This window comes from Ochlerotatus camptorhynchus, unplaced genomic scaffold, assembly GCF_037179485.1.
Source record: "Ochlerotatus camptorhynchus isolate MF236.1 unplaced genomic scaffold, CSIRO-AGI_Acam_v1.1 ptg000176l, whole genome shotgun sequence".
In the NCBI taxonomy this organism is placed as follows: Eukaryota; Metazoa; Arthropoda; class Insecta; order Diptera; family Culicidae; genus Ochlerotatus; species Ochlerotatus camptorhynchus.
The window spans coordinates 4,533,931-4,557,834 of NW_027040666.1; the positions used below are offsets into that span (position 1 = coordinate 4,533,931).

Here is a 23,904-nt window from a genome sequence, read left to right on the forward strand (position 1 = left end):
CGAAAACACCACAACACCTGAATTTATCAGGAATCCAACAAACTGCAAAAGGTCGATAGTAACAAACCATCAGGGAAAAGAACGTAAAATTTAAGGCAAAACTTACAATGTCAAAAGCTAGCAGGCGAAACACAGGGGCAAAATGACTTCTGTGAACGCAGCCGGGTGAATTACCTCGGGGCGATACAAGGTACTTTAAATCAAAAAGGCGCATGCAACATATTCATTTTGGGGGCAACCCCGGCGTAGTGGTTAACATCCATGCCTCTCACGCCAAAGTCACGAGTTCAAATCTCACCCCCGGCCAAGTCACGAATAACCCAAGAGCACAGACAAACAGACATAACACTCACAAGTTGTTCATCGAACAAGCATTTAACGGTCAATTTAAAAGTATCTCAGTTGGTAGTACTGCCACCTGTGGCGTGCATAGTCAATTCCCTTGCGTTTGACGTGTACACACTACCGCCATCTGTTCAGCGTACTACCCACCACAGTTTACTCAACAGATGGCGGTACTGTTTTAGCGACGATGTTTTACAATAAAAAATATTCAATGTGTTATGTCTGTTTGTCTGTGCCAAGAGTGTTAAAGTGACTATAATAAAAAAAAACATTCATTTTTTTCGAGCTGTAAGCAAAACTAATAATATTTTTATTTATCTCACAATAATGCTACCAAATAATTTAATAATTATTGAAATGGGTTTATAGTTCATTCAATGTTTAATTATTCTTGTTCAAAATTTCAGATTCATTTTTCTCAGTTCAAGCCCATTGTGACATTGGCCCTTATTCCAGCTCTATCTAGATATATACTCCCAACAACAAACTAAAATCTGAGAAAATTTCCATTCTAGATTGTTTTCACGGTCATCATAAACATATCAAATTCGTTTTTCTTTGAGTTTTCAGGAGAAAATTGTGAATTATCAGTAATTGTGCTAAGCAGCGAAAGTTATAGAAAGTGGAGATTTACTTTTTGTATATCAGCGGCATTGTTTTTTGTTTGTTTTACAAGAAAAAACATTACCCCCTCCAAGAGAGCATCGCGTTGAGCTGAAATCAGTGGGAGTTGAACAAAAATAACATTGTTGGATTAATTTGTTCTTGTTTGTGTCATCAATCGCAAAATACAAATGTAGAAAATGTGCATTTTCATACCATCAGAAGAATGCAGCAAGAATTTTGGTAGAGGCAAAAGTAAAGCAAATATTTGAATATGAATTTTCAGGTAAGAGTTGTGACATACCTTAATCTTATTTCTGTATTCGAGAATTTTACGTTGCTCATTTACAATAGAGATCGACTAGTTGTACTGGTGTAGTGATGCTTTTTCCATAATTTCCTACTTTAGTGATCAGATTAGATCGCTAGTTTAGTTACTAGTAATTACAGTTTTCCCTTTCTGTTTATGACATCCATATAGGTAGTATCATGCGAGACGTGAACAATAGTCTCTCGGCGTAGTTAATCCAACATGGATAGGACTAGTAAACTTATAGCCCCATTATCGTTGTCACTGCCAGAAGAGCACAACGGAGAAGTGAGACGATCGTCATCATTGTCGTTACATAAACCTAAACATTTCCAGCATCGTTTCGGTGTTCCGAAAATGCTATTTCTTTTACTCTTCTGCGGTTTACCTTTGGCATCGTTTGGTTTGTCTTTGACGAAAAATTCGCAGCATCAATCGTGCGACAAAACCAGGCGAGTATTCACTGAGCCGTACGGTGAGATCAGCGATGGGCCATCCGGATATAATTACACACAAGATTCGCACTGCGAGTGGCTGATACGAGCTCAGAACGAAAGCCAATTCATCTCATTAACTTTTCGGAGCATGGGAACTGAGTGTTCGTACGACTATATTTTCATCTACGATGGGGACTCGTTTCGTTCGCCGCTGTTAGGGAGCTTCAGTGGGAAAACGGAACCGCAACGAGTGACGGCTTCTTCTGGCAGTGTAAGCTCTATGGACAGGTCAGATGCAAGCTTCTATTATTATTTACCAAATATTTTAGATGCTGGTGCTCTTATACAGTGACACTAATTATGTCCTGGAAGGATTTAAGGCCGAATTTTCCGTAACAAACTGTCCAAATAACTGCACGAATCATGGAAAATGCGTCGGACATTCATGTGCTTGCGAAAGTAATTGGGTTGGGCTTGATTGTAGTCAGGATGCATGTCCAGATAGCTGCGGTCAGGACGAGGACAGAGGAATGTGTATGAATGCGAAATGTGTCTGTTTCAATGTAAGTTGTTTATCTATTGAAACATAAATGGTTGAAGAATATCTCGCTTATTCGTATTTCCAGGAATACTCCGGTCAGTCATGCAGCCTACATAAAAGTCGTCCCACACCAAATGAGTGGCATTGGCTGTCCAATTCGAAAAATGGTTTAGCGCCGCGAGCTACACATACTGCCGTCTATTATGCCCCCACTGATTCTCTATACGTTTTTGGTGGCTATAATCTGAACGAAGTGCTGGATAGCCTACACATTTACCGATTTGCCAAAAGCCAATGGGAAAATGAATGGGGTCTAAATCTAGGTAGCGAAGAGCTTCGGAGTGCACGCCAGACGAACGGGAAATCCCAAATAAGAGTGCTCCTTTCCGAAGAAAACAGTGGGCCTAACTTTTTCAACACCGTCATCTATTCCCTGACTGACAATAGGACGGGCCCATTTGGAAGGGTGTTCTCAAATGGATCTAGGCCAGTCGGGCGATATGGACATGCAGCATGTACGGTGAAAGACGGATTTGTAATTTTCGGAGGAAAACTAGCAGGCGGACGTTTGTCCAGTGATTTGTGGTTGTATAACATTAGCGATAATAATGGAACATGGTCGGAGAGAGCACAGAGTTCAACGTTCAAACCTCCGTCATTGACAAGACACACGCTCACCTTTGCTAATGACTATCTGTATGCATTTGGAGGAGCATTTGAAAATGGTGAATTTTCTTCGCGATTGTTTAGAATCAGGCTGTCGACTGATCCATCCGAGGAGCAGTGGGAGGAAGTAATCCCCAGAGGTGGAAAGACACTAGATCTTCGTATCGTGGCACATACTACATCCTATCATAGGCATAGTAAATCATTGATAGTGTACGGCGGAGTTGTGGCAGGGGTAGCTAGATTTTCCAAACTATCGGATCGCATGTTCTCGTTCCATTTGGATCATTTGCATTGGGCTGAAATAATGTATCCACGGACGCCGTTGAGAGATGCCTACATTCCGCGTGAACGAGCTTTTCACACGACTACCATCAACGGGAACTATTTGATCGTATTTGGAGGTTATTCACATCGTCACAATAAAGAGGAGATTTGTTATGATAATCAAATGTACTTGTACCATCTGGGCTGCCACAACTGGGTCAATCAAGACGTTTTGGGAAACAGCCGAAATGCACGGTACCCCAAACAGCAAGGTGTGTTTGCTCACGCTGCAGCATTGAGAAATGGAAACACTCTTTTCCTGGTAGGAGGCTATCATGGAAACGTGAATGGTGATATGCTTGCTTACACATTACCACCGTTGCTTATCGTTGAGAACGAGGAAGATTTTGAACCAGAGTCTGCCTGCCCAAAGCATACTTCAGTTAACGAATGTCTCTCGGATCCGGAATGCGGATGGTGTTCAGCTGATAATGTATGCTACGGTCGGACGGTAGGTGCGAATTGTACTACAAATCTACAAACAACACGATGTCGTGGCATTTGTCCAGCTCTTGGAGATTGTCATTCGTGTTTAATTCATGGTTCAGCTGCGAAAGGAAGCTCCAAATCGGTGTCAAACAAGTTGGGCTTTGATCGGTGCACATGGTGTGTTCAAAACGCCCGATGTCATCACAAGAATGATAACTATGGAGTTTGTGGGGAAGATACGCCTTCGCAAAACCCCGGATGGTGGGGTTCCAAGGGAACCGAAGTTTTAACACCGGATCAATGCACTCTGAAAGATACACGTCCAGGACTAACTTTCCTAAAATATCTGGATCCCGTTAATTGGTCCATGCCCGATTCGGTTATGGTAGTTAATGCCACCATGGTAGATTTTAACCTTCCATCAACCACAACCCACACCGAGCAGTCTTTTAACGGACAGGTTGTCGCTCGATTACTTGGATTCATTCGGCCACCGCCAGTTTGGGAAGGTGCTGGTGAACGACTACGGGCTTGTGCCAGTTATTCCCAAGCTGTACTTCGCATGGCCTCAACCGATTTGAGTAACACAAACTCTAGGAAAAAAATCGTCCCCGTGGTAACAGCAAACATCACCGCTAGTCAAACTGTTTGCGAAATGGCTCAGTGGAGAAGTTTGGAGCCCCGATTCCGAGTGATGGTCGATTTCCAAGCCAAACGCAGTACGAACGTGAACATCCAAAACAACCATCAACAGATCAGTAAAATGGGACTCCAGCACAGCGCTATCGGCCAAGAAAATCCCAAGACATTCACGTTCGAATTTTTGGAACCATTTTCCAACGGCTCATGCAGTTCCTATATGAACTGCCTTCACTGCCTGTCCGATTCGCTCTGTGGATGGTGTGAGCTAACAGTGCAGTGTGTTTCACGTCAGACAAATGAATCCACGACCTGTCGGAAAGAATCAAATTGGCGTTATCTAACTGTTCAACCGGCACAATGCTCGAACTGTTCCAACCACATCTCGTGCGAACAGTGTATTGAGACCGGGATTTGTGAATGGTGGGCAGAGGATGCTAGGTGTTCACGAAAAGGACGATCTGTGACGGCGGTTACCGAGCTCGAACAATGTCCAGTTCCCTGTTATCTACGCGCCAATTGTTCCACATGTTTAAACGAACGAGGACGTTGCGTTTGGTGTGAAGCTACGAATCAATGCTTCAGTTTCTCCGTTTATACGAGTGAATACCAGTTTGGGTTGTGTCGAGAATGGTTGGATCAAACCATGCCAACACCAACTAGTAGCGGACAGCTTCCGAATCAACCGGTTCAACAGTGCAAATCATGTGGTAGCCATAAGAATTGTTCCCAGTGTTTACGGTCTCTAAGTTGTGGGTGGTGTTACGACGCGGATAATCCTATCGAAGGCATGTGTATGCATGGTGACTTCAACCGGTCTACGCATAGTTGCCAGACAGCTTTGAACACAACTGTGGAGAAAGCAAGATGGTCTTATGCTCAGTGCCCTGATGTGGACGAGTGCGAATTGGGGCTGCATGATTGTCACGAGCAAGCGGAGTGCTCCAACACACACGGTTCATACACCTGTCGATGCCGGAAAGGTTACCTGGGAGATGGAGTTCGGAATTGTATTCAAACTTGTTACGAAACGTGCGTTCATGGGTATTGCTCCGGTGGGCCTGACTACAAATGTCAGTGCGACCTGGGGTGGACCGAAATAGATTGCAGCCAAAATTGTGAATGCAATAATCACTCTACTTGTCTCCAGGGTGTAGGAAAATGTGATAAATGTATGAATTGGACTGAAGGCCAGTATTGTGAGCGATGCAGTCCAGGAAGTTTTGGTAATGCCACATCTGAGCTGGGATGCCAACCATGCGATTGCAATGGACATGGAAATGAAGCTTTGGGTATTTGTGATTCTCAGACGGGTGAGTGCTATTGTCAGGATAATACTGAAGGATTGAAATGTGAAATGTGCAACCGAAACTTTTTCGGTGATCCCAGAGGAGGAGGACAGTGCTACTATCAATGCGAACCGCGAGGCGTGCTGACAAATATTGGGACCGAAGGAATCGGATCGTACCAATCACACCGATCTGTGCGAGGTGGTACAGAGGCTCGGGAATGCTTGTGGATTATTAGCCCATATGTAAAGCATGGAGTGGAACTGAAGAATGCTATAATTCAATTCGAAATTGAGCCGCAAGATATGAACGTTACTTGTGGTCAAAATGCAGTATACGTGTACGATGGTTTACCGGACCTAACGGGAGCTACTCAACAGAAACAGTTGTTGGCTGTGTTTTGCAGTGAAGATAAAAGTCCATGGATAACCGAAGCTCGGTCAGGTCATCTGACCATCCATTACAAGCAAGGAGGACATGGTCAGGGCTTTAAAGCAGTGTACAGTGTAATGAGTTGTTCGATCAACACTTGCAAGCGTCCATATGTCTGTATTGACGAAAGATGCGTTTGTCCGAAAGGCTTTGCCGGACCTCGCTGCTCGTTGAAAATATGTCCTTCAGATTGTAATGTCGATTTGAAGCAGGGAGTTTGCGATGTCGGGTACGGACGTTGTACTTGCACTACTGGGTATGGAGGCGCCGACTGTTCACGTCCCATCAAGCCATCGAATATTGTGTTTCTGGAGCTGTTCAACTCGTATCTCATTTCCGACAGCTTTGAACACCTACGCAAAACGTTACCGCGCTTTGGTCACTCTCTGGTCGCAGATCGTCGTGGATCGCTTTGGATGTTCGGTGGATACTCCTTGTCCCATGGACCGTTAAACGATATTCGTCAATTCGACACGAAAAATAACACATGGATGCAAGTTACGGTCGATTCCAGCCCAGAAGACCGAATGCCCCTGGGGAGGTATTTCCATGCTGCAGAAATAATATTCTCAAAGCAAGCGATTTACATTTATGGAGGACTTTCCCGGAACCAATCTTCATACATAGTGTTGGATGATTTCTGGCAGTTTGGCTTACAAACTCAACGTTGGAGTATGGTAACTCAAAATGGATCAAAGCCACCACCATTGGCAGGGCATACGATGACATTGGTGAAAGAGGCTGACAAGGAAATCCTTCTTATAATAGGAGGATTCTCTGTCGCAGGTGGCATGCACAATCATATATGGATGTTTGATTTGAGTTCAAACAGCTGGTCAAAGGTACTGACCACTGGAGCTAAACCCACCGGTATTTTCGGTCACAGTACAGTTTGTCATCCAACCAAACAAATCCTGTATCTTTTCGGAGGAATACTGTATTCTGGCGGTAGAACGAAAGTTTCTCATAAGCTTTATGCGTTCAGCTTCAAGAATCTCAAATGGACCGAGCTACCGGTTTTTGTTAACAGACCAACGGATTATGTTCCTCAAGCCAGATATTTGCATTCGGCTGTCACTACCGATAACTATATGTTGGTGTTTGGTGGCAGGACGCACCCTGGAAGCGAAGGTGATGCAATAGTAGCTTACGTATACAAATGTAATCAATGGATAAAGCTGAGTGGAGACATTGAAGTAATAGGGAATAGTTTCGACAAGACTTACGCCCAAGCGATGACCCAAGATCCGGACCATGATGCATTCTACGCGGTCGGGGGTTGGGATGGAAGCAGCTACAGTCGTGTTACAAAAATCATCATGCCGCAAGATCTGTGCGATCTCTGGAGCAGCTCTAAGTACATTTGCCGACAATATATGGGCTGCAGCTTTTGCGCAATCAAAACAATGGAAGAGTACATCTCTCATTGCTACTCGGTGGGAAATTCTGATATTTGCGATGCACAAAATGGCACACTATCATTCAACAACGGTGCATCGTGCGACGAAGAATGGATGTCAAAAAGGAATTGTTCTTTGTTTGATACCTGTTCCACCTGCCTCGCGTCGTATCCATCTCATGTAGAAGTCAATCCTGTTTGTCAATGGTGTACTGAATGCGGTGTTCGCGGAAAATGCTTGCCATATGACGTCGAATGCAATGGCGAGAAAAAGTGCCTCTCCAACAACTATACAACAATCACGGATTTAGATAACTGTCCTGCGTTCAACTGCTCTGCTTCTGATTGCGAGAACTGTCATGCAATCCCAAATTGCTCCTGGACATTTACTGGGAAGCACTATCAGTGTCAGTTTCGAAACGAAACCGATAGCAATAGGAAACCTGCCGCCTGTCCTCCCAATTGTCACACATACACATCCTGCAGCACTTGTCTGAGTCAGCCATCTTCGGAGGGTGGTTTCGCAGATTGCAGATGGTCAACCCAGTTGAATGAATGTATTTCCCCTAGCTATCAGCCTATCTACTGTGCCGGTAGCATCTGTGGATTGGTCTTGGACCCATCGAATATCGAACAATGTCCGGAACCTTGTGGCGCGTTCATTCAATGTGCCACATGTCTTCGTCACGCGCACTGTGGATGGTGTTCACGAAATGGTACCGAAGGTGATGGGGTTTGTACGGAAGGTTCCTTGGATAGTCCGGTGGATTATCCGGCAGCTTCGACATGCGACGTTATCTATAGCATTAAGAACAATATCACAACAATCGATCGGAACGATAGATTCAGTTGGAACTACGTTAAATGTCCGCCGGAAAATGAATGCGCAAATAGCCATCACAATTGTAATGTGAAATCGGAACGTTGCGTTGATCTGCTACATGGATACGAGTGTCAGTGTGCCAACGGATATAAATCTGATGCTGGAGTTTGTGTTCCTGTCTGCAAGCAAGGTTGTGTCCGTGGACTTTGTACCGAACCGGCCAAATGCGAGTGTGATTTTGGATATGTCGGTGCCAATTGTAGCATACAATGCCAGTGCAACGGGCATTCCAACTGTGCTGGACCTGATCAATTGGATAAATGTTTGCACTGCCATAACAATACGCTTGGTACCCAATGTGAAAAATGTATGCCCTTTTTTGTTCGAGACCCGCGGAACAATGGAGAATGCATTCCATGCAGCGATTATTGCTACGGTCACACCGATCTTTGTGTGGCAAAAAACATGGAGCAAGTAGTGAAAAATATGAGTCGAGTTGAGCTGACAAGTTATCTCATAGAAGGACCTCAATCGGATGCGGTTTGTCTACGATGTGAAAATTTTACCGATGGTGATCGTTGTGATACCTGTATTCCTGGTTATTTTCGTGGAGCTACAATTGCCAGCGATCTGTGTCGACCGTGTCAGTGCCATGGGCACGGGGATATGTGCGATCCGGTTACCGGAGAGAAATGCAACTGCGGCAATAACACCGAAAGTGACAACACCTGTTCGGCGAAGGGCAAAAATCTGGCATACAGTTGCTGGTCTATGCAATGTACAAAGTGTAAAGATTCATACTCCGGCCACCCGTCCAATGGACACCAGTGTTACAAACACATCACGGTGGACTCTAGAATGTGTTTTGACGCCAAAACAATAGGTAAGTGTTTGCATGCCTAATTTCAAATATTTTGCGTATAGTCAACTCTCCAGAGATGGCCGGGTACGTAATTTCAAATACCCGAACCCGATTCATAAATAATTCAAGAACCCGTACCCTACCCGAATCCTAAATGTGATTTTTTTTTTAATACACGTACCCGACCCTAACTCATCGGGTACGGGTACGGGTTGAGTTGTGTCCTGATCATCTACAGTTCATTGAACACATATACAGTATAGCCGCTATATCATACAGTTACAACGTAATGTAAACAGGCGAGACAGAATTTGTCGTCTCTTTCGTTCTACTACACAAAAAATACCCTGAACCAGGCTTGCAATTGATCATTACAGCTAAAATGCTATTTTTCGTTATTATGAAACAATGGGATACTATATAATGATAATTTTTATGTGTAAGATGCAAGAAGAGGTGGTAAAGATTGTAAATTGATATAAAATTTGTCAATTTTGCTTTCAGAAGGTCACAACCAGCGATTTTATGATCGCTGATTGCTCGCTCATCGTGTTGCTCATCGTTACAGCTAATCGCTAGTTGTGACCTTCTGAAAGCAAAATTGACAAATTTTATATGTCATATACAATTTTTACCACCTCTTCTTGCATCTTACAAATAAAAATTGTCATTATAGTATCCCATTGTTTCATAATAACGAAAAATAGCATTTTAGCTGTAATGAGCAATTGCAAGCCTGCCCTGAACACGTCGTTAAGCAAAATAACCACATATAGATGCACCGTAGATCACATGATTTTGACATTTTCGGGCAATCTGACACACTTCGACAAACTAACCTGACCGAGGTATGGCAGAACAATACATCTTACTCTTTCACACTTGCATCGCAGTGCTGAATGCTAGAAAGAGTAGTCACATACGCATTATGCGTTTGTATTGCATATCTTACAGCTGTCGCATACACCGCATGTGTGTGTTTTGCGTCTATTATGAGGGTATGAGTGCAAAATAATTGACAACAGAAAAAAGCGCTTATCACGCTAATCAAATGCTTGATTGTCGCCCCCGTGAATATAAGGCTTAGCTTACTTGACAAATATAAACCATCATATTAGTTATTACTTTTTTTCTTTTTTCTTTTCAGATGAATGCAAAATCAAGCCACAACCCCTGAAATCCGGACAAACAGTATTTTTTGTAATACAACCGCGATACATGAATGTCGACATTAGATTTATGGTGGATGTAACGCAAGGTGAATTAGATTTTTATATGAGTCCCAACGATGAGTCATTCGTAGTGCATTCGAATAGCAGTTCTGGGCATCACGACATTTTCCTAGATAACCGCTACTCCTGGCAGCACGATATAGTAGATGTTTCACCCGTAGATACTTTTAGTCTGTATCCCCTTTATGTTAATGGTAACGGTTCTGATATAAATATGGAGCCACCCATATCAGTTGGATCGGCAACTCATTCTAACTGTCGAATGGATACGGAGAAATTTTTCTACGTGAAGGACAAAATAGCCAAGGATTTGATAACATACGTAACACTGTATCAGTGCAATTCACTGCTGCGGGTGTTTGGACTGAAGAATCGACTAGTTGTAACACTTCCACATACTATACATTCTTTGGGTCAAACAAAATTTTACATAGCATTGCGAGCGCGCACCGGTTCAACGGCTAGCTATGGCCTGGTATTTTTTCGTCAAGATCAGCTGCACATACATTTGTTTGTGTTTTTCTCAGTATTTTTCTCGTGCTTCTTTTTGTTCCTCGCGATTTGTGTTCTCGCATGGAAAGCAAAACAGGCAGCTGACATGCGGCGCGCCCGAAGACGCCATGTGGTTGAAATGCTGCACATGGCCAAACGTCCATTTGGTAGAATAAATCTTACCTTAGACAGTCCCAGTGAAACCCCCGCCAGCCATCGAAAGCGAGGTCGAAGCAAACATTTGGTGCAACTTCAGCAGGACATTGCGCCGGTTGCGTTAGAGCCAACATCGGACAATATAGCCGCCGTTGGTACCATGTTCGTACGTCTTCCAGGCAAACAAAAGTCGCAAATTACTCTAGCACTGGCATCATCGTTAGTAGTCCTAACGCGAAACCATACCACGTACAATCGGGCCTTTCTTCGGCGAAGAGGTTCGTCGCATTATCAAGCTCAAAACATCCAACAACATTTACAGGGCCAACAGCAACAAGTGCCACCCATGTTCATTGATCTGCCACATGAACAAGTTCCACTGCAACCCATGGCATTCAATAGAGCGCAATAGATTACGTTGATTTCCAATTAAGTTTAGCATAGCTATTATTTTATTATTTTGTATTTTTTCTTACTCTCACTGTGGTTGGAAGTTACGCACAAGGTATATTTAATTGTTAATATTTATTATATTTAGAGAAAAAAAATAGCAAATCAGTTGTGATAATTTGGAAAAAAGTCATTTACGCAAGGTAGTACTTAATGTGAAACAATATGAGTTGGTTCACAAATTTTATAACGCGAAACCTATCTTCCCGGGAGGCTTTATTACATATTATATCTGACACCCGCAAACTCCTTCGTCTATCGCTATGAAATTCGTGAATTTGACTCAGTTGTAAAACAGATGTTTGCTGGAAGCTCCATTACATAGTTGAATGACTGTTGTGTATCTATTCTTATATTTGTTCGATGCAGTTTGTTATATAAGTCCGTATAATCGTATAACGAATCGTCTTCATAGTGAAGTTCCTGTAGACTTCGAAAGGGTTAAAGATTTACTTTATCTACGATACACAAACATTTTTTACAAATTGTCAAAATTGCCCCATATGTACAGAAAATAAGGCACTGATGGGACAGTTGTGCTTTTACGGGCAGTAGATCTGTAAGGAATTTGTGCTCCTTCTAAATTTATAGGAACAAATCCCTCCTATATTTTATCTCAAAAATTTAGCCTTTAATTTCCTTGGTGCTGTACCAAAATTCCTGAAAGTTTTTTTTTTGCAACAAGTTAGTTAGGGTAGATGTACCAGATATGGCTACACGTTCCTATTATGGTGTGTTCCAATTATGGCCTATGGGAATTCCATAGGCCATAACTGGAACACACCATAATAGGAACGTATGGCCATAACTGGTCCACCTACCCTATCCATTCTATAATTAATTCTGAAATCCGCCGGGAGCCTTCCACCAGGTGGATAATTTGTAGCTATACCATAGTCTTCTATTCCATGATTTGAACTTGAAGAATGCCACCAGTTTCTTCAAAAATATACCATTGCATTGATATGGGGCAGTTTGGCCACCTTAAAATAATCATCACTAATGATACCAATTTCAGTGAAAAATCGAACTATTTTCAATATCATTGATACAAATTGTATATAAAAACTAAACTTTTGACTCATATGAAAAAAAAAGATTTTTTTTTAAATAGTTTTGCAACCGAAATACAACCGTTATGGTAAAGAATATTCTGTTCTGAACTGTTTTATTATAGAAAGATTAAAAAGAAACAATTATTTTCTGTACATTAAATTTAATTTAAAACTACTACCTGCTTAAGACTATATTTTTACAGTCCTATGACTGACTGATTTTTTTACCAAAGCGCGTGATTTCATATCATACAGTCAAATTTTAAAAAGAATAATGCAAAATCGGTGGTGGATGTAAGTAGTTTTTTTTTTAATATAGGGGTAAGAGGAGCATAGTGAGCATCCCGCACTTTGGCTCTGGATCTCTAGCTTCATGAAACAAATCAGCTGGTAGTAGGTCCAATATCATTATGATATTGATCCTACCACCGATCAGTTTGTGACGAACGGCCGGAAGTCCAAGCTGGTGCACGGGATGCTCACTATGCCCCTCTTACCCCTAAGGGCGTTCATCATTCATGTTGCCCCGAATGGACTTATGAAATATTTTGTTAAGAATAACATTTATCTTTATTGAAAACTAGAAACATATCGTGTCATGTAAGAAACCATTGACCAGTTGTGTAGTAGCCGAAGGAATACTATAGATTAGTTATTATAAACTACTGATGAAGCTTATTTCCTGAAACCATACAACATTTTTGACATTATGAGCTAGTCTAACACTTTTCGAATATTCGCACTAGGAAATTAATTTTTAGACTAAAATGAAATGAATAGTTCCGGTAGGCTTCAAACATTAAGCCTGCAAGAGATTTTGTAAAATATATTCCATTAGTTGATTTTTAGGGAATAGCCACATTTCCCTATGTTGAAACTGCCCCACTTTTCCCTATTTATCATGAAATTTCCTTATAAAACATAAACGAGCGTATGCCTTAGAAACAGGTATTATTAACACTGCATTGAACAGATATCTAAGAATGTTTTACTGATGTCAACACATTCATATCAGGCCATCTGCACCTCTTATTTCACATATGAATCTGCTTAGTATTAATTAGTCAAAACCGAAAGCATTACTTTGTCATTATTATATTTAAGTTGTATTTTTGTACAAATATGTATAATTCGAACATTACAATCAAAGACAAATATTTTTAGGCAAAATATTGAATAAGGTGCTGTCTTGAACAGTTGTAACTATATAGACAAATATGCCCATTGATCTCGTGAGTTTGATAGGAGTGTATGTGCGTATGACAGGAAGAATGAGAGCACGAGTGCAATTTAAACGATACTAATAAATTCAAATCAGACGACTGAATGTTGAATACAAACATCGTCACCTACCTAACAGGTACGCATAAAGGTATCGACTGTTCAACAGAAGATATTGATTCCTCGATTTACGTGACGGACGATAGGTTTAGGAAACAAAAACTAATTAAAATCGTAAGGAAGCATTCTGTTATCAAAATAATTTTCACTGTTACTAAATTATATGTATTTTGAATCTCATTATTCAAAGACAAGTGGTGAACAGAAAATGTAGACGACAACATGTAAACAGTGTATATTTTATATGACAAACAAATTTATATGTAGAAACACAAATACAATAATGCGATGAAATCTATTTTATAACTCTGATTGATGACATACCATAATTATTCTCATCAGTAACACTACCCAAGTAACATTGCAAGCTTTATTGAGGTTTTATAGCATTCTTCAATTCTAAGTCATGGTCTACAGAACCCTCATAAAACCCAAATTGTTACTTGGGTAACTAAAACGCTGTCCAGACTGGAGAGTTATATGTAACATGTTATAACGGTTGTCAACTAATTTCAACACAGAAACCACCATCAAGATAGCGCTATAACATGTTATAACTCTGTAGTCTGAACGTACTATAAAGCGCTATCCAGACTGAGCAGTTATAACATGTTATAACGGTTGTCAAATAATTGCGACACAGAAACCACCATCAAGATAGCACTATAACATGTTATATTTCTGTAGTCTGAACATGCTTTAAAACACGGACCCGACTGGGCAGTTATAACATGTTCTAAGCCTATCTTGATGACATTTTTCTTGTCGTTAATTATTATAACATGTTATAAATCTGTAGTCTGAACTAAGTATTTGAACAATTATTTGAATTGAAACATGCATATAAAGTGAATTGCAGTAGAAAATCTCACGCGCGGAATAAGTACACTGATTTTTTATTAGACCTTATTCCGTGGGTGACATTTCAGAATGCTGTCACGTTAAAATCATTCCGTATTTGCTTCGTCTACATTATGCTCTGTTGCCGTGTGGATCTATTTGGCTTTTGCTAATAGAACTGTTAGTGCTACCTAAAGCTACAACAAATTTGAACAAATTACCTGCAAGTGTTCTACCTTTTAGATTCTTATTCCACTTCGATCCTTGTTTGGACCCTTCCCCAATAAAATTTGTATGGTTATTTTGCTTGAACTACGTGTTCGGGGTATCATCCAAACTATGTGGAAAAGTTCGAATATTTGGGTTATCGTTAGTTTATGGTATTTGTTTATTAGGGTACCCAAGGTTCCATGGATATCGTTTTGGAAATTCCTCTTCGATCCGTCGGATTATCATAGTAAATTGCTTGGGAGTCGATTTGGAGAAACTTTCTTCTGCCGCCAAACGCAAAAGAAACGGGCATTCTCTTGATCCCCCTTCTGATGATATTTATTTGATATGCTCACGGATGATGAGAATGGCCCATCATCCAGGAAAAATCCTTTAAATAATCCCGGCTTAATGTCAAGAAGGAAAAGGTCCCCCCTATGTTGATAACCACTTCTGATTTCCATGCTCTTCGCACGGAACTTTTGAACTTCGTAAAATTCAAGTTTTCACTTCAAATTGGCCGTCGGGTGAATGCCGTGTATTGGCTGATTCCTTGGACAGATTCAAACGTCTTCTCAAGTATCTTACTGAGAAGCAAGACAAGTTTTTTACTTACGATGATAATTAGTGCTAGCGGCGCCGGTGGTGTAGTGGTAAGCGTGATTAACTCTCACCCCAGCAGGCCTGGGTTCAATCCCAGTCAGCGCCGCCGGGATGTTCTGCCATTGGTCCCCGGTTCATGAGTTGATGGGTCGATATGTAGGGTCCAGGTGTGGGAGCTGCCTCCCTGGCGTCGGTAGCATTGGTGCTCAGCACGGAAAACAAATCAAGGAAAAAATAGTGATAGTGGTCTACCACTCATTGTAGCACGGAAACTGATCCGATAGCTGTGGAATCTCCTCACTGTTGAACTTGATCAAGCTTAATAACCTCTAATTGTCATCAGTAAATTGCTGTATAAAGGACCAAACACGAATTGATAAGCAATTCGCCTATTCATTTCCTTGGGACAGTTAAGAATCTCCTTCCAACAACTTGATCAGCCAACGAGCCATCCAACAGGAAGATGCCCTAATGAATGGGGAGAAAAGCCCGCCCTTTATCCACGAAATGTTAGCAACAGGGAGTTGACATCTTCACTCCCCCCAACCAATTCGCTTCAATTGGGTGCCTTGATGGTCCCGCCTCATCCCGAATTTTATAATAATCAGATAATCAGAAGCATAACGTCTACAAAAATATGCGAGTCGATTGAAATCTGCCGAAAATAAATGAGGGCTAAATTGATTCTTAACATAGAAGCGTAGGTGAAGGATAAGAGAAAGGAGAGTCAAAGTTGTTGACACGCAGAATTAGAAGTCTTCGAGATTGAAGCGCATGTTTGAATATCGTTGATCCACCCAACTAACATTTTCAGCTTTTTAAGCCAACTTTCCAGCGTTGTGCCGTAAAATAGCTGAAAAAGCTGCAGATACAGCTACAAGCAGATGCTAGTAAAATAGTTTCGGAGAGCGTTTACTCAACTTTTTTTACAACCAGTTTGTGAATATTTACTCATTTGATGGCTGCTACACAACAAACAACTCTTGCTGAATAACATAAACATCAAAAGTGCTTTTTACACAACTAAACAACCTGTACTCAGCTAATAAATTGTGTTAGCGCTACTTTGGAAGCATTTTTACAGTCAACTAGGTTTATTTTTAGACGTGTGCAGTTTTTCAGCTTTTACCTGCTCCTTTACAAAGCTGAATAAACAAGTCGAGACAATTGATGCATGTGTACTATTACATCAGTTCAAAGTGTTGGTGGTGTCAAGGTTTGCCAATGCGGTCGTCTCGAGTTAGATTCTGGTACAAGGTAAATAATTTGGTTATGTGCTTATAACTAATTTCGATTAATTTGATTCGCAGTAAAATAAACTGAATGAATTCCTCCAACAAAAAGCGTAAACAATCTTTAACCCGGCTTCAAGAGAAACCTGCATAACCGGAAAAAGGTTGAATAAGCACCTTTCAAGTTCACGCACAACTAAAAAGCAGGATAACAGCTGTATAGAGAAGCGTAAATTGGTGTGCAATAAAATAAGGGCTTGTCCCAACCGTCCCAATTACCATAAGTAGCCGACTAAGTTCGCCAGGTTTGCTTGTATAAAAGTTGAGTAAAGGTTTTCTCAACATTTAAATACAGCTTGAGGCTGTATAAATGAAATGAATAAAGCGAAATGAGAAAACGCGTCGGGTTAGCTTGGAGGGTAATGTGATACCTCGGGACGTTGATCTGCCTCTTCTCGTTCGATCGGTGTACTGTTCAGACGCTAAAGAACAAAAGTTGGAAAAAGTATAAAACGATAGTGGATAGTTAGTCGATTGAAAAAAGTTAATGTGAGTTAATAGCCCTAGTTTTTTTTTACATTTTAGTGAGAAGATAAAGTGGAAATAATAATAAAAAATTTATAGGCCCTGTGCGTTAGTGTTAATCGGCAATTGTGAGTAAACCCGAAAGTTTCATTCTATCCGTTAGTCTAAACTAAATTAAATTATAGTAAAACCGTCACAATTGATCGACACTAAAATAAACTGTGCCGTACGGATATACAGCACGTGCAATATTCCTTCGAGACTAAGGTAAATATCTATTCCTCACAAATGGTAGAGAAAGGTCAATTAAGCAGGTAAAGCCAAAAATTGTAATGCAACGTTTATTTCTCCGTTTATCCTTGAAGGACATAACATTCCTTCAAGTGAAGGGAGTAGCGACAGCCACGCTATTCCTAGGGACGAATTCGAAACCCGGCGGCTTGTAGGCTTGCCCTCGTCGTCACGCCAGTGTTCGTCCCGCACGTACCCTAGGGCCATCCGAAGGTCATCCACACCTTACGAGGACGATTCGGAAGCCAACTGCCGAACTGATTCTCTTTCGGTCTCGAAGGGAAGCGGTGTGAGGTGGTGCCACCGGTACTACAATTACGCACCCCGAAGAAAAATCGGTGCGAAGTTCAATCGGTTACCGACACAGACACAAACCTTCTTCACGGACCGACAGCATTGGTTCCTCTGCTATCCCGCCGCTGCAAGCAATTGTCACTACTGTAGCCACGCATCGGTAGGCTGTTCTGTAGATTCGCCGCTTAGTACGGCAGTACCTTTCACCGTCGGTGGCGCAAGGAGTCTTCGTATGTGAAAGGACTCATCATCATTCGCCAAAGGCATATACAGGACAAATCCATCCCATATGGATAGGAAATCATCAGTCCCATATGGATAGGAAATCAAGCAAAGATGGGACTGATCTGCGATTATGGGTAGTATATATGTATATATCTGCAATGAACGTTCGCAAGGCATCTCAACAACCAAAAGAAGAAAAAACTAGCAAAAATAGATTTCAAAGATTGCAGTGGTCAACCACGGGTTAGAGAGAGAGAGAGAGAGAGAGAGAGAGATAGTTGTAGAGAGCGAGAGCTAGAGAGAAAAAGCGAAGAATTGTAATTTTTTTTAACCTTCCATTAAGATTGCTTTTTACCGGAATAAATTTGCAAACCTACGTACGCAGAACTTAAACTAATTAGTGCAGGTAGCACTATACACACACCGAAAGGGAAAGATAGAGGTGGATCACAGCTTTGTTCGGTTTCGTTGATGTTTTCCCCTCGTTGGTTATTTTTTGTGCCTGCAATTTCAACGGTGAATTGCGAAGCGAGTGGGTCGGTATTCGACTAATATACTAAGAATACTCGCCTTGAGGAATCTCGCCGGGAAGGAACTTGCTGGTCCACATGCAAGCAGATTCATTGGCTTGCTTGGCGCATAAGTGGACCGAGTTGTATATACTTCTGGCCTCGTAACACAAAAACCGTTACACTGTTTTACCTTTTATGTTTTACTTATCTTCAGAGAAGTCAACCTTGAATCGTAGACCAGGTCCATTAAAAATACAGTTGTTCCGAGAAGGGGCTCTATGGTGCCACTCATACTGTATAGTCATCTTCTTCTTCTCCAGGTTCAACTTTATCCTAACGTAAATTTAATATTATCACCCACATGCCAGCCACACCCGAAACCCATTTCCCACCAAGGGGTGGTCACTCTACACACTTAATTTGCCCCAACATTTTTCTTAGTGTACCTCAGTGTACCTCAGTGCGAGCCTTAGTGTGCCGCAGCTGTATCGGCAGTGCCAAAAAGTCATTGCTTGGCAACCCGGTATTTTAACAGCTCTTGTTTTTGTTTTGATTTTCAATGTTTTCAAAAACAAGCATCTTCGGCGGAAGGCCGACCCCGCACAACGAACGTCAATAATTAGTCAACCAGCCCTTCTGGGAGCCGGCGGAGGAAACGGATTTGCATCGAATTTGTCACCGCCCGAGTATCATCCGTCGGAAAACTGGAGATCAACACCGGCCGGAACACACGTCGGACTGATGAAGGACGCACCGCTAACTCGAAACGGACCAGCCAACTTCATTCAACCGGCACAGCAACAAGGCGCAGTGATGATGGCCTACGGACTCGATAACAACACAGCCAACACCGATAAGCTGTTCAATTTATATCGCCTGTATGGAAATGTCAGAATAAAGTTCCTGAAGACCAAAGAGGGTACCGCCATGGTCTAGATGGGAGACGCCATCGCAGACGAACGTACACCCTGCCGGACAATTACTTCCCAGGCCAGCAAAAATCGTATTCTCCACTTATTCAATACCCCACCCGTATGCCGTCCGATGCTCTGCTGCTGACTGCATTTTCACCACCAAGGACTGCCACCCGTCGCAAGTGCGAATGTTCCTACTGAAATCGGAAAGTTCCTCCTCCGGATTGGTCGAGTTCCCGAGCGTAGCCCTGGCGGTGAACGCCATCATGAAGTGCAACCACAGCGCGATCGATCACAAATGCACAAAATTTCCGTTTATTATGAAGCTGTGCTTCTCCTCCTCCAAGAAGATGACCGGTGCGTGGAGTGTTAGCTTTCTTTTTCTGAGAAAAGAAAGGATTTTCCTTTTTCTGTGTAGTTAATGTTATGATTCGTAATTATAATTTCTTATTGTGTTAGTTGGAAGTGCAAAAAGGCAGGAGAGAACAAATAATTTGTTGAACTATTTGAGATTTTGCCAAGATGGTCTTCCAACATTATATGTTGGACGATGGAACGGTTGGTGTAGCAGTAACCGCCATGGATGTATTCGAGCTGTTCGAATGGTATAGTTTTTGTTTGGTTGTTGACTTTCCGATTAAAACTCAAGCACTACTTGTCGTGACCGGCCCGAGATTTCCAGCGCCAGCCACGGCTACACGAATTAGCGATGCAGCTCCCATGGCTGCTTCCAATGCTGCTGCTGCTGTTCCTTCTGCTGGTCCGTCTCCTCTAAAATTCATAAAAAAGACGGACCAGCAGCAGCATTGGAAGCAGCCGCAGCCGTGGGAGCTGCATCGCTAGTTCATGTAGCCATGGCCGGAAACCTCGGTCAGGTCAAGATACCGCTGTCAGCTGTTCTTCGTCTGGGAGGAAATGTTGATGCGACTGCCGTCACGGGTGTAACGATTTTGAGAATCCATGGCGAGACTTGGTGGAGATTCACGGTTGCTTTGAAAATAATTTGATTATAGTGTGGCAACATCAATAACAAATTTTGACACATGCACACTGCGTAAGCACAAAAAAAGGTCAGTGTTGCCAGTACCTTTAAAGATAATAAAAATTGTAACCATGGGTGCCAAACAGCGTCAATAACGACGCCTAAGTGTGCCCCAGTTTGATTTTGGCACACTGCGTAGAGTGACCAACCCCTTGTTCCCCACACAAAATCAAATAAAAAGGTTTCTGTATGGCAAACTGGATGTCGAAAATCAATGTCCGGCGCTATTTTGAAATCCTAGATGGCGGCCATCGGTTAAAAAAAAAAGTAAAATACTCTAAAATATCGATATTTTTTGACATATGTATACACGTCACTCCTGTTCCAAAAATACCATTATTCCAGGGTATTTCACAGTTTTTTTTCTTCTGAAATCGATGGCCACCATCTTGAATTTTAAAATGGCAGCGGACATCAATTTTCGATCTCTATTCGTTATCCCGTTCCGAAAATACCCATATTATAGAGCATTTGATTTTCCTTGCCTTATATGATCTGTAACACAAATGATGATCGCATTATCGTTTCCAGATCGGTCCTGATCATAAGTGTAACCAAAAAGATGATGACATTATCTTTATATGATTCGTTGATTTTGATTCCCTGCAAAATACACGAGAAAAATATTGACTATTCATACAAAACGTGACTAAATCTTCAAAAAATATTCTCACAAATGTATTTGACTCATCCGTTCTTCATGATATAGGTACTTTTATAACCTAATAAAAAGATAGGCCTATGGACATGCGTTATCTTCGAAAGATCTAACCAATCTGAGAAATCTATCAGATCACCAAAAACCAAAAAGTTTTATGTTTTTATGTATTTTCATGTAAAAATGAAAATCAACTGAAAGCTAATAAATGAAAGCGATGAATGCGTGATTATTTCTCGTCAAAACGAGCAAATTATATTGAATCTCTTATATCGTATGCTAATTAACTGTAACAATAATATAATCCATTAAAATAAAGTTGTACGTAAAATTCGTAATCATTACTTTATTGATGAGAAGTTTCTTATAAGCCCTCCCAGTTCCTCTGTTCATAGAACAAATCTGATACTATGATCAGAATTGCCCAGTCTGCATGAAGCAGCCGATTTCATCAAGGAAGTTCTATCAACAACCAATAATTAATCATTTGAGGATTACTGAAGTATTATGAAGGTGATATGTAACAATATGACAATATGAGTAATTTTAGATTTACTGTCTGACCAATTTATTATTACTTCATCAATGCCGCAGGATTGAAACTTTCGACACTTAAATTTTTGGAATTATTTCCTGAACTTTGAACTCTTTATAGATCTTATTTAAGGTTCCGGGGTACGTGAAAAAAGCATCGGTTGAATTTTTCTGTAACTGGAGACACTAGTACCGTAGATCAAACACGATTTCTGTACTCATGTTGCCTGATAGCGTTTAATACCTTCAGATTATGTTTTGGAGCACTGTGTGACGCACATTGGATGTTCGGAAAAAAACAATACACATAAATTCAATTGGTACAGTTAAAATATATTAAAAGTTGTAATAACAATACATTAAGAATCAATAGAGGCTAAACTGCTCATAAAAGCATATTTGTCCCATATGGGACAGTTATGCTTTTATGGGCAGTAAACATAAGTTATAAAGGAAAGTACCGGTAATGTGCAGTGTTTCGCATGCGTAACATTATAAAGCAATGTAAATGTTAAACTCATCTTTGGAAAGAACAAAAACAATCAAAATGTGCGCACTCGTTACGTGAAAAATTACAAATTAGACGTTATTAAACAACAGTAGCCTAGTTAGCATTGAAACAACACAAGGGGTTTGCTTTTTCATGTGATGTTCTGGATAGTTGGGAGCATAAGATTCATATTCATAAGCAACTTTTTGTACCACGAAGGTAAGCAGTGTTAGCATATCATATCTTTGTCCGTTTTCATTTAATTCGGTACACAGTTCACGGATGAACCATGAACCATTTCTGGTGTTACGGAATGACATGAAACCCGGAATGGTCGCGAAGGCAAACAGGAAATCTGCATTCGTAGGAATACTGTATCTTGCAACACCATCTTTCTCGATTTTCAATCCAGCATCTAGCTCATTCCCTCGGCATGCTTGAATGATAAATATTTTAGGTTTCCCCACAAGCGTCCGACACCGGTCACCGGTAAATTGTGTCCACAGGCTGGATATTTGATAGGGACAATCGTGTGCGTAGATAATTTCACCATCATCTCCATGTGATAAAACAGCAACCAAAAGGCAGTCACTATTGGAATGGTCCATTGATGAAACTGAAAAAAAAAATACCAAATTTAGCATATTGCTTTATTCATGTAATGTACCTATATTTTTGAACAAACCTTTCTCCGTAATTTGAAGAATATCTTTCAATCGCTTATCCCTATGCAAATTTACGTCGAATCCCAGCCGTTCGAGCGATTCAGTCAGCATTTTACAGTCAACTTCGCTGCCGTCTCTAGTCGGTAGTTTAACATTTGGCACAGCAAATATTGAATGTGTAAAAATTATAGCTTGGCCGCGGCTTCTATGATTCATCGGATAGTAGGACGAATAGCGTTCAATTGTATAGGCAGGCGTCGCGGTGGGACGAATCTGCGGGGAATTGACTTCTTTGCGCCCAAACATGATTTTTTTCATAGTCTAAAAGTATTATGCTAAACAAAAGTTAGAAAAGATCTCAAGAGATGAAACATTTTACTATTGCAAATTGAAACAAAGAACTTTCACTGAGTTGTTGGACAAGCGCAACTGCGTATCCTTTTGTGACACAATTTTCAGTAACTAACAAGTGCCAAGTTCACTGACACCCACTACACCATGTAAAATATGAATCATACGTTAATTCAAGAGCGATGCATTCTAACGATCTAACGCACAACACGTGTAAGTTCATTGTTTTGATTTAATTGATTTAACATTACCTGGCACGTTAATAAATAGTCTATATTGGAGGTAGATTCGATTTCAGCCTTATCAATTTACACGAAAATGGAACTGAATGACAAACCGGGACTAGTTCGGTCATGAATATGAATGAAACTATTTTGAATGACTTCATCAATATTTTTCGGAGTGGCGAAATCTCGTCCCGTCATAACAGAGAAGATGTCAATCACATACATATGTACGAAACAACCAAACCACCAATACACAAACGGACTGCCACTGACGAATTTCATACCAAAGCGTTTGTGGGGTTGGCAGCATCCTCTTTTTGCAACTTTGCATGCACTAAAAAATCGACATAAGAAAGTTATTGCTAGAAAATATGTTTAAATAGAAAATTCCATCGTAAGCAATGTGTCGTCATTAGATAATTAAGTTGCCTTATAAATTTTATTTTTTATTTTTTATGACAGT

General features: G+C 41.0%; 2 protein-coding genes across 3 annotated transcripts; one reads left to right on the forward strand and one right to left on the reverse strand.

The window, feature by feature from the left end:
• Window positions 1-864: 864 nt before the first annotated feature.
• On the forward strand, window positions 865-12,150 carry Megf8 (multiple EGF like domains 8). The gene is made up of 5 exons (XM_065222625.1): window positions 865-1,234; window positions 1,430-1,966; window positions 2,025-2,258; window positions 2,322-9,123; window positions 10,250-12,150. Exons 2-5 carry the CDS (start codon window positions 1,481-1,483, stop codon window positions 11,392-11,394), a joined length of 8,667 nt encoding a protein of 2,888 aa, XP_065078697.1. The 5' UTR covers window positions 865-1,234; window positions 1,430-1,480; the 3' UTR covers window positions 11,395-12,150.
• A 9,886-nt stretch (window positions 12,151-22,036) lies between these two features.
• LOC135701709 (caspase-like) lies at window positions 22,037-23,620 on the reverse strand. 2 transcript variants are annotated; one of them, XM_065222565.1, is made up of 3 exons: window positions 23,466-23,566; window positions 22,884-23,184; window positions 22,037-22,814 (listed from the first exon to the last, which is right to left on the reverse strand). In XM_065222565.1, exons 2-3 carry the CDS (start codon window positions 23,179-23,181, stop codon window positions 22,288-22,290), a joined length of 825 nt encoding a protein of 274 aa, XP_065078637.1. In that variant the 5' UTR covers window positions 23,182-23,184; window positions 23,466-23,566; the 3' UTR covers window positions 22,037-22,287. The 2 variants fall into 2 exon arrangements, with proteins under 2 accessions (XP_065078637.1, XP_065078636.1); XM_065222564.1 differs by having other exon boundaries at window positions 22,884-23,620.
• Between the last annotated feature and the right edge of the window lie 284 nt (window positions 23,621-23,904).

Coding starts and splice junctions, on each gene's coding strand:
- LOC135701709 (XM_065222564.1), bottom strand. CDS start 23,181: ATGAAAAAAATCATGTTTGGGCGCAAAGAAGTCAATTCCCCGCAGATT. Junction 22,815..22,883: donor TCTTCAAATTACGGAGAAAG/GTTTGTTCAAAA, acceptor TTTTTTTTTCAG/TTTCATCAATGGACCATTCC.
- Megf8 (XM_065222625.1), top strand. CDS start 1,481: ATGGATAGGACTAGTAAACTTATAGCCCCATTATCGTTGTCACTGCCA. Junction 2,259..2,321: donor CGAAATGTGTCTGTTTCAAT/GTAAGTTGTTTA, acceptor TCGTATTTCCAG/GAATACTCCGGTCAGTCATG. Junction 9,124..10,249: donor TTTTGACGCCAAAACAATAG/GTAAGTGTTTGC, acceptor TTTTCTTTTCAG/ATGAATGCAAAATCAAGCCA.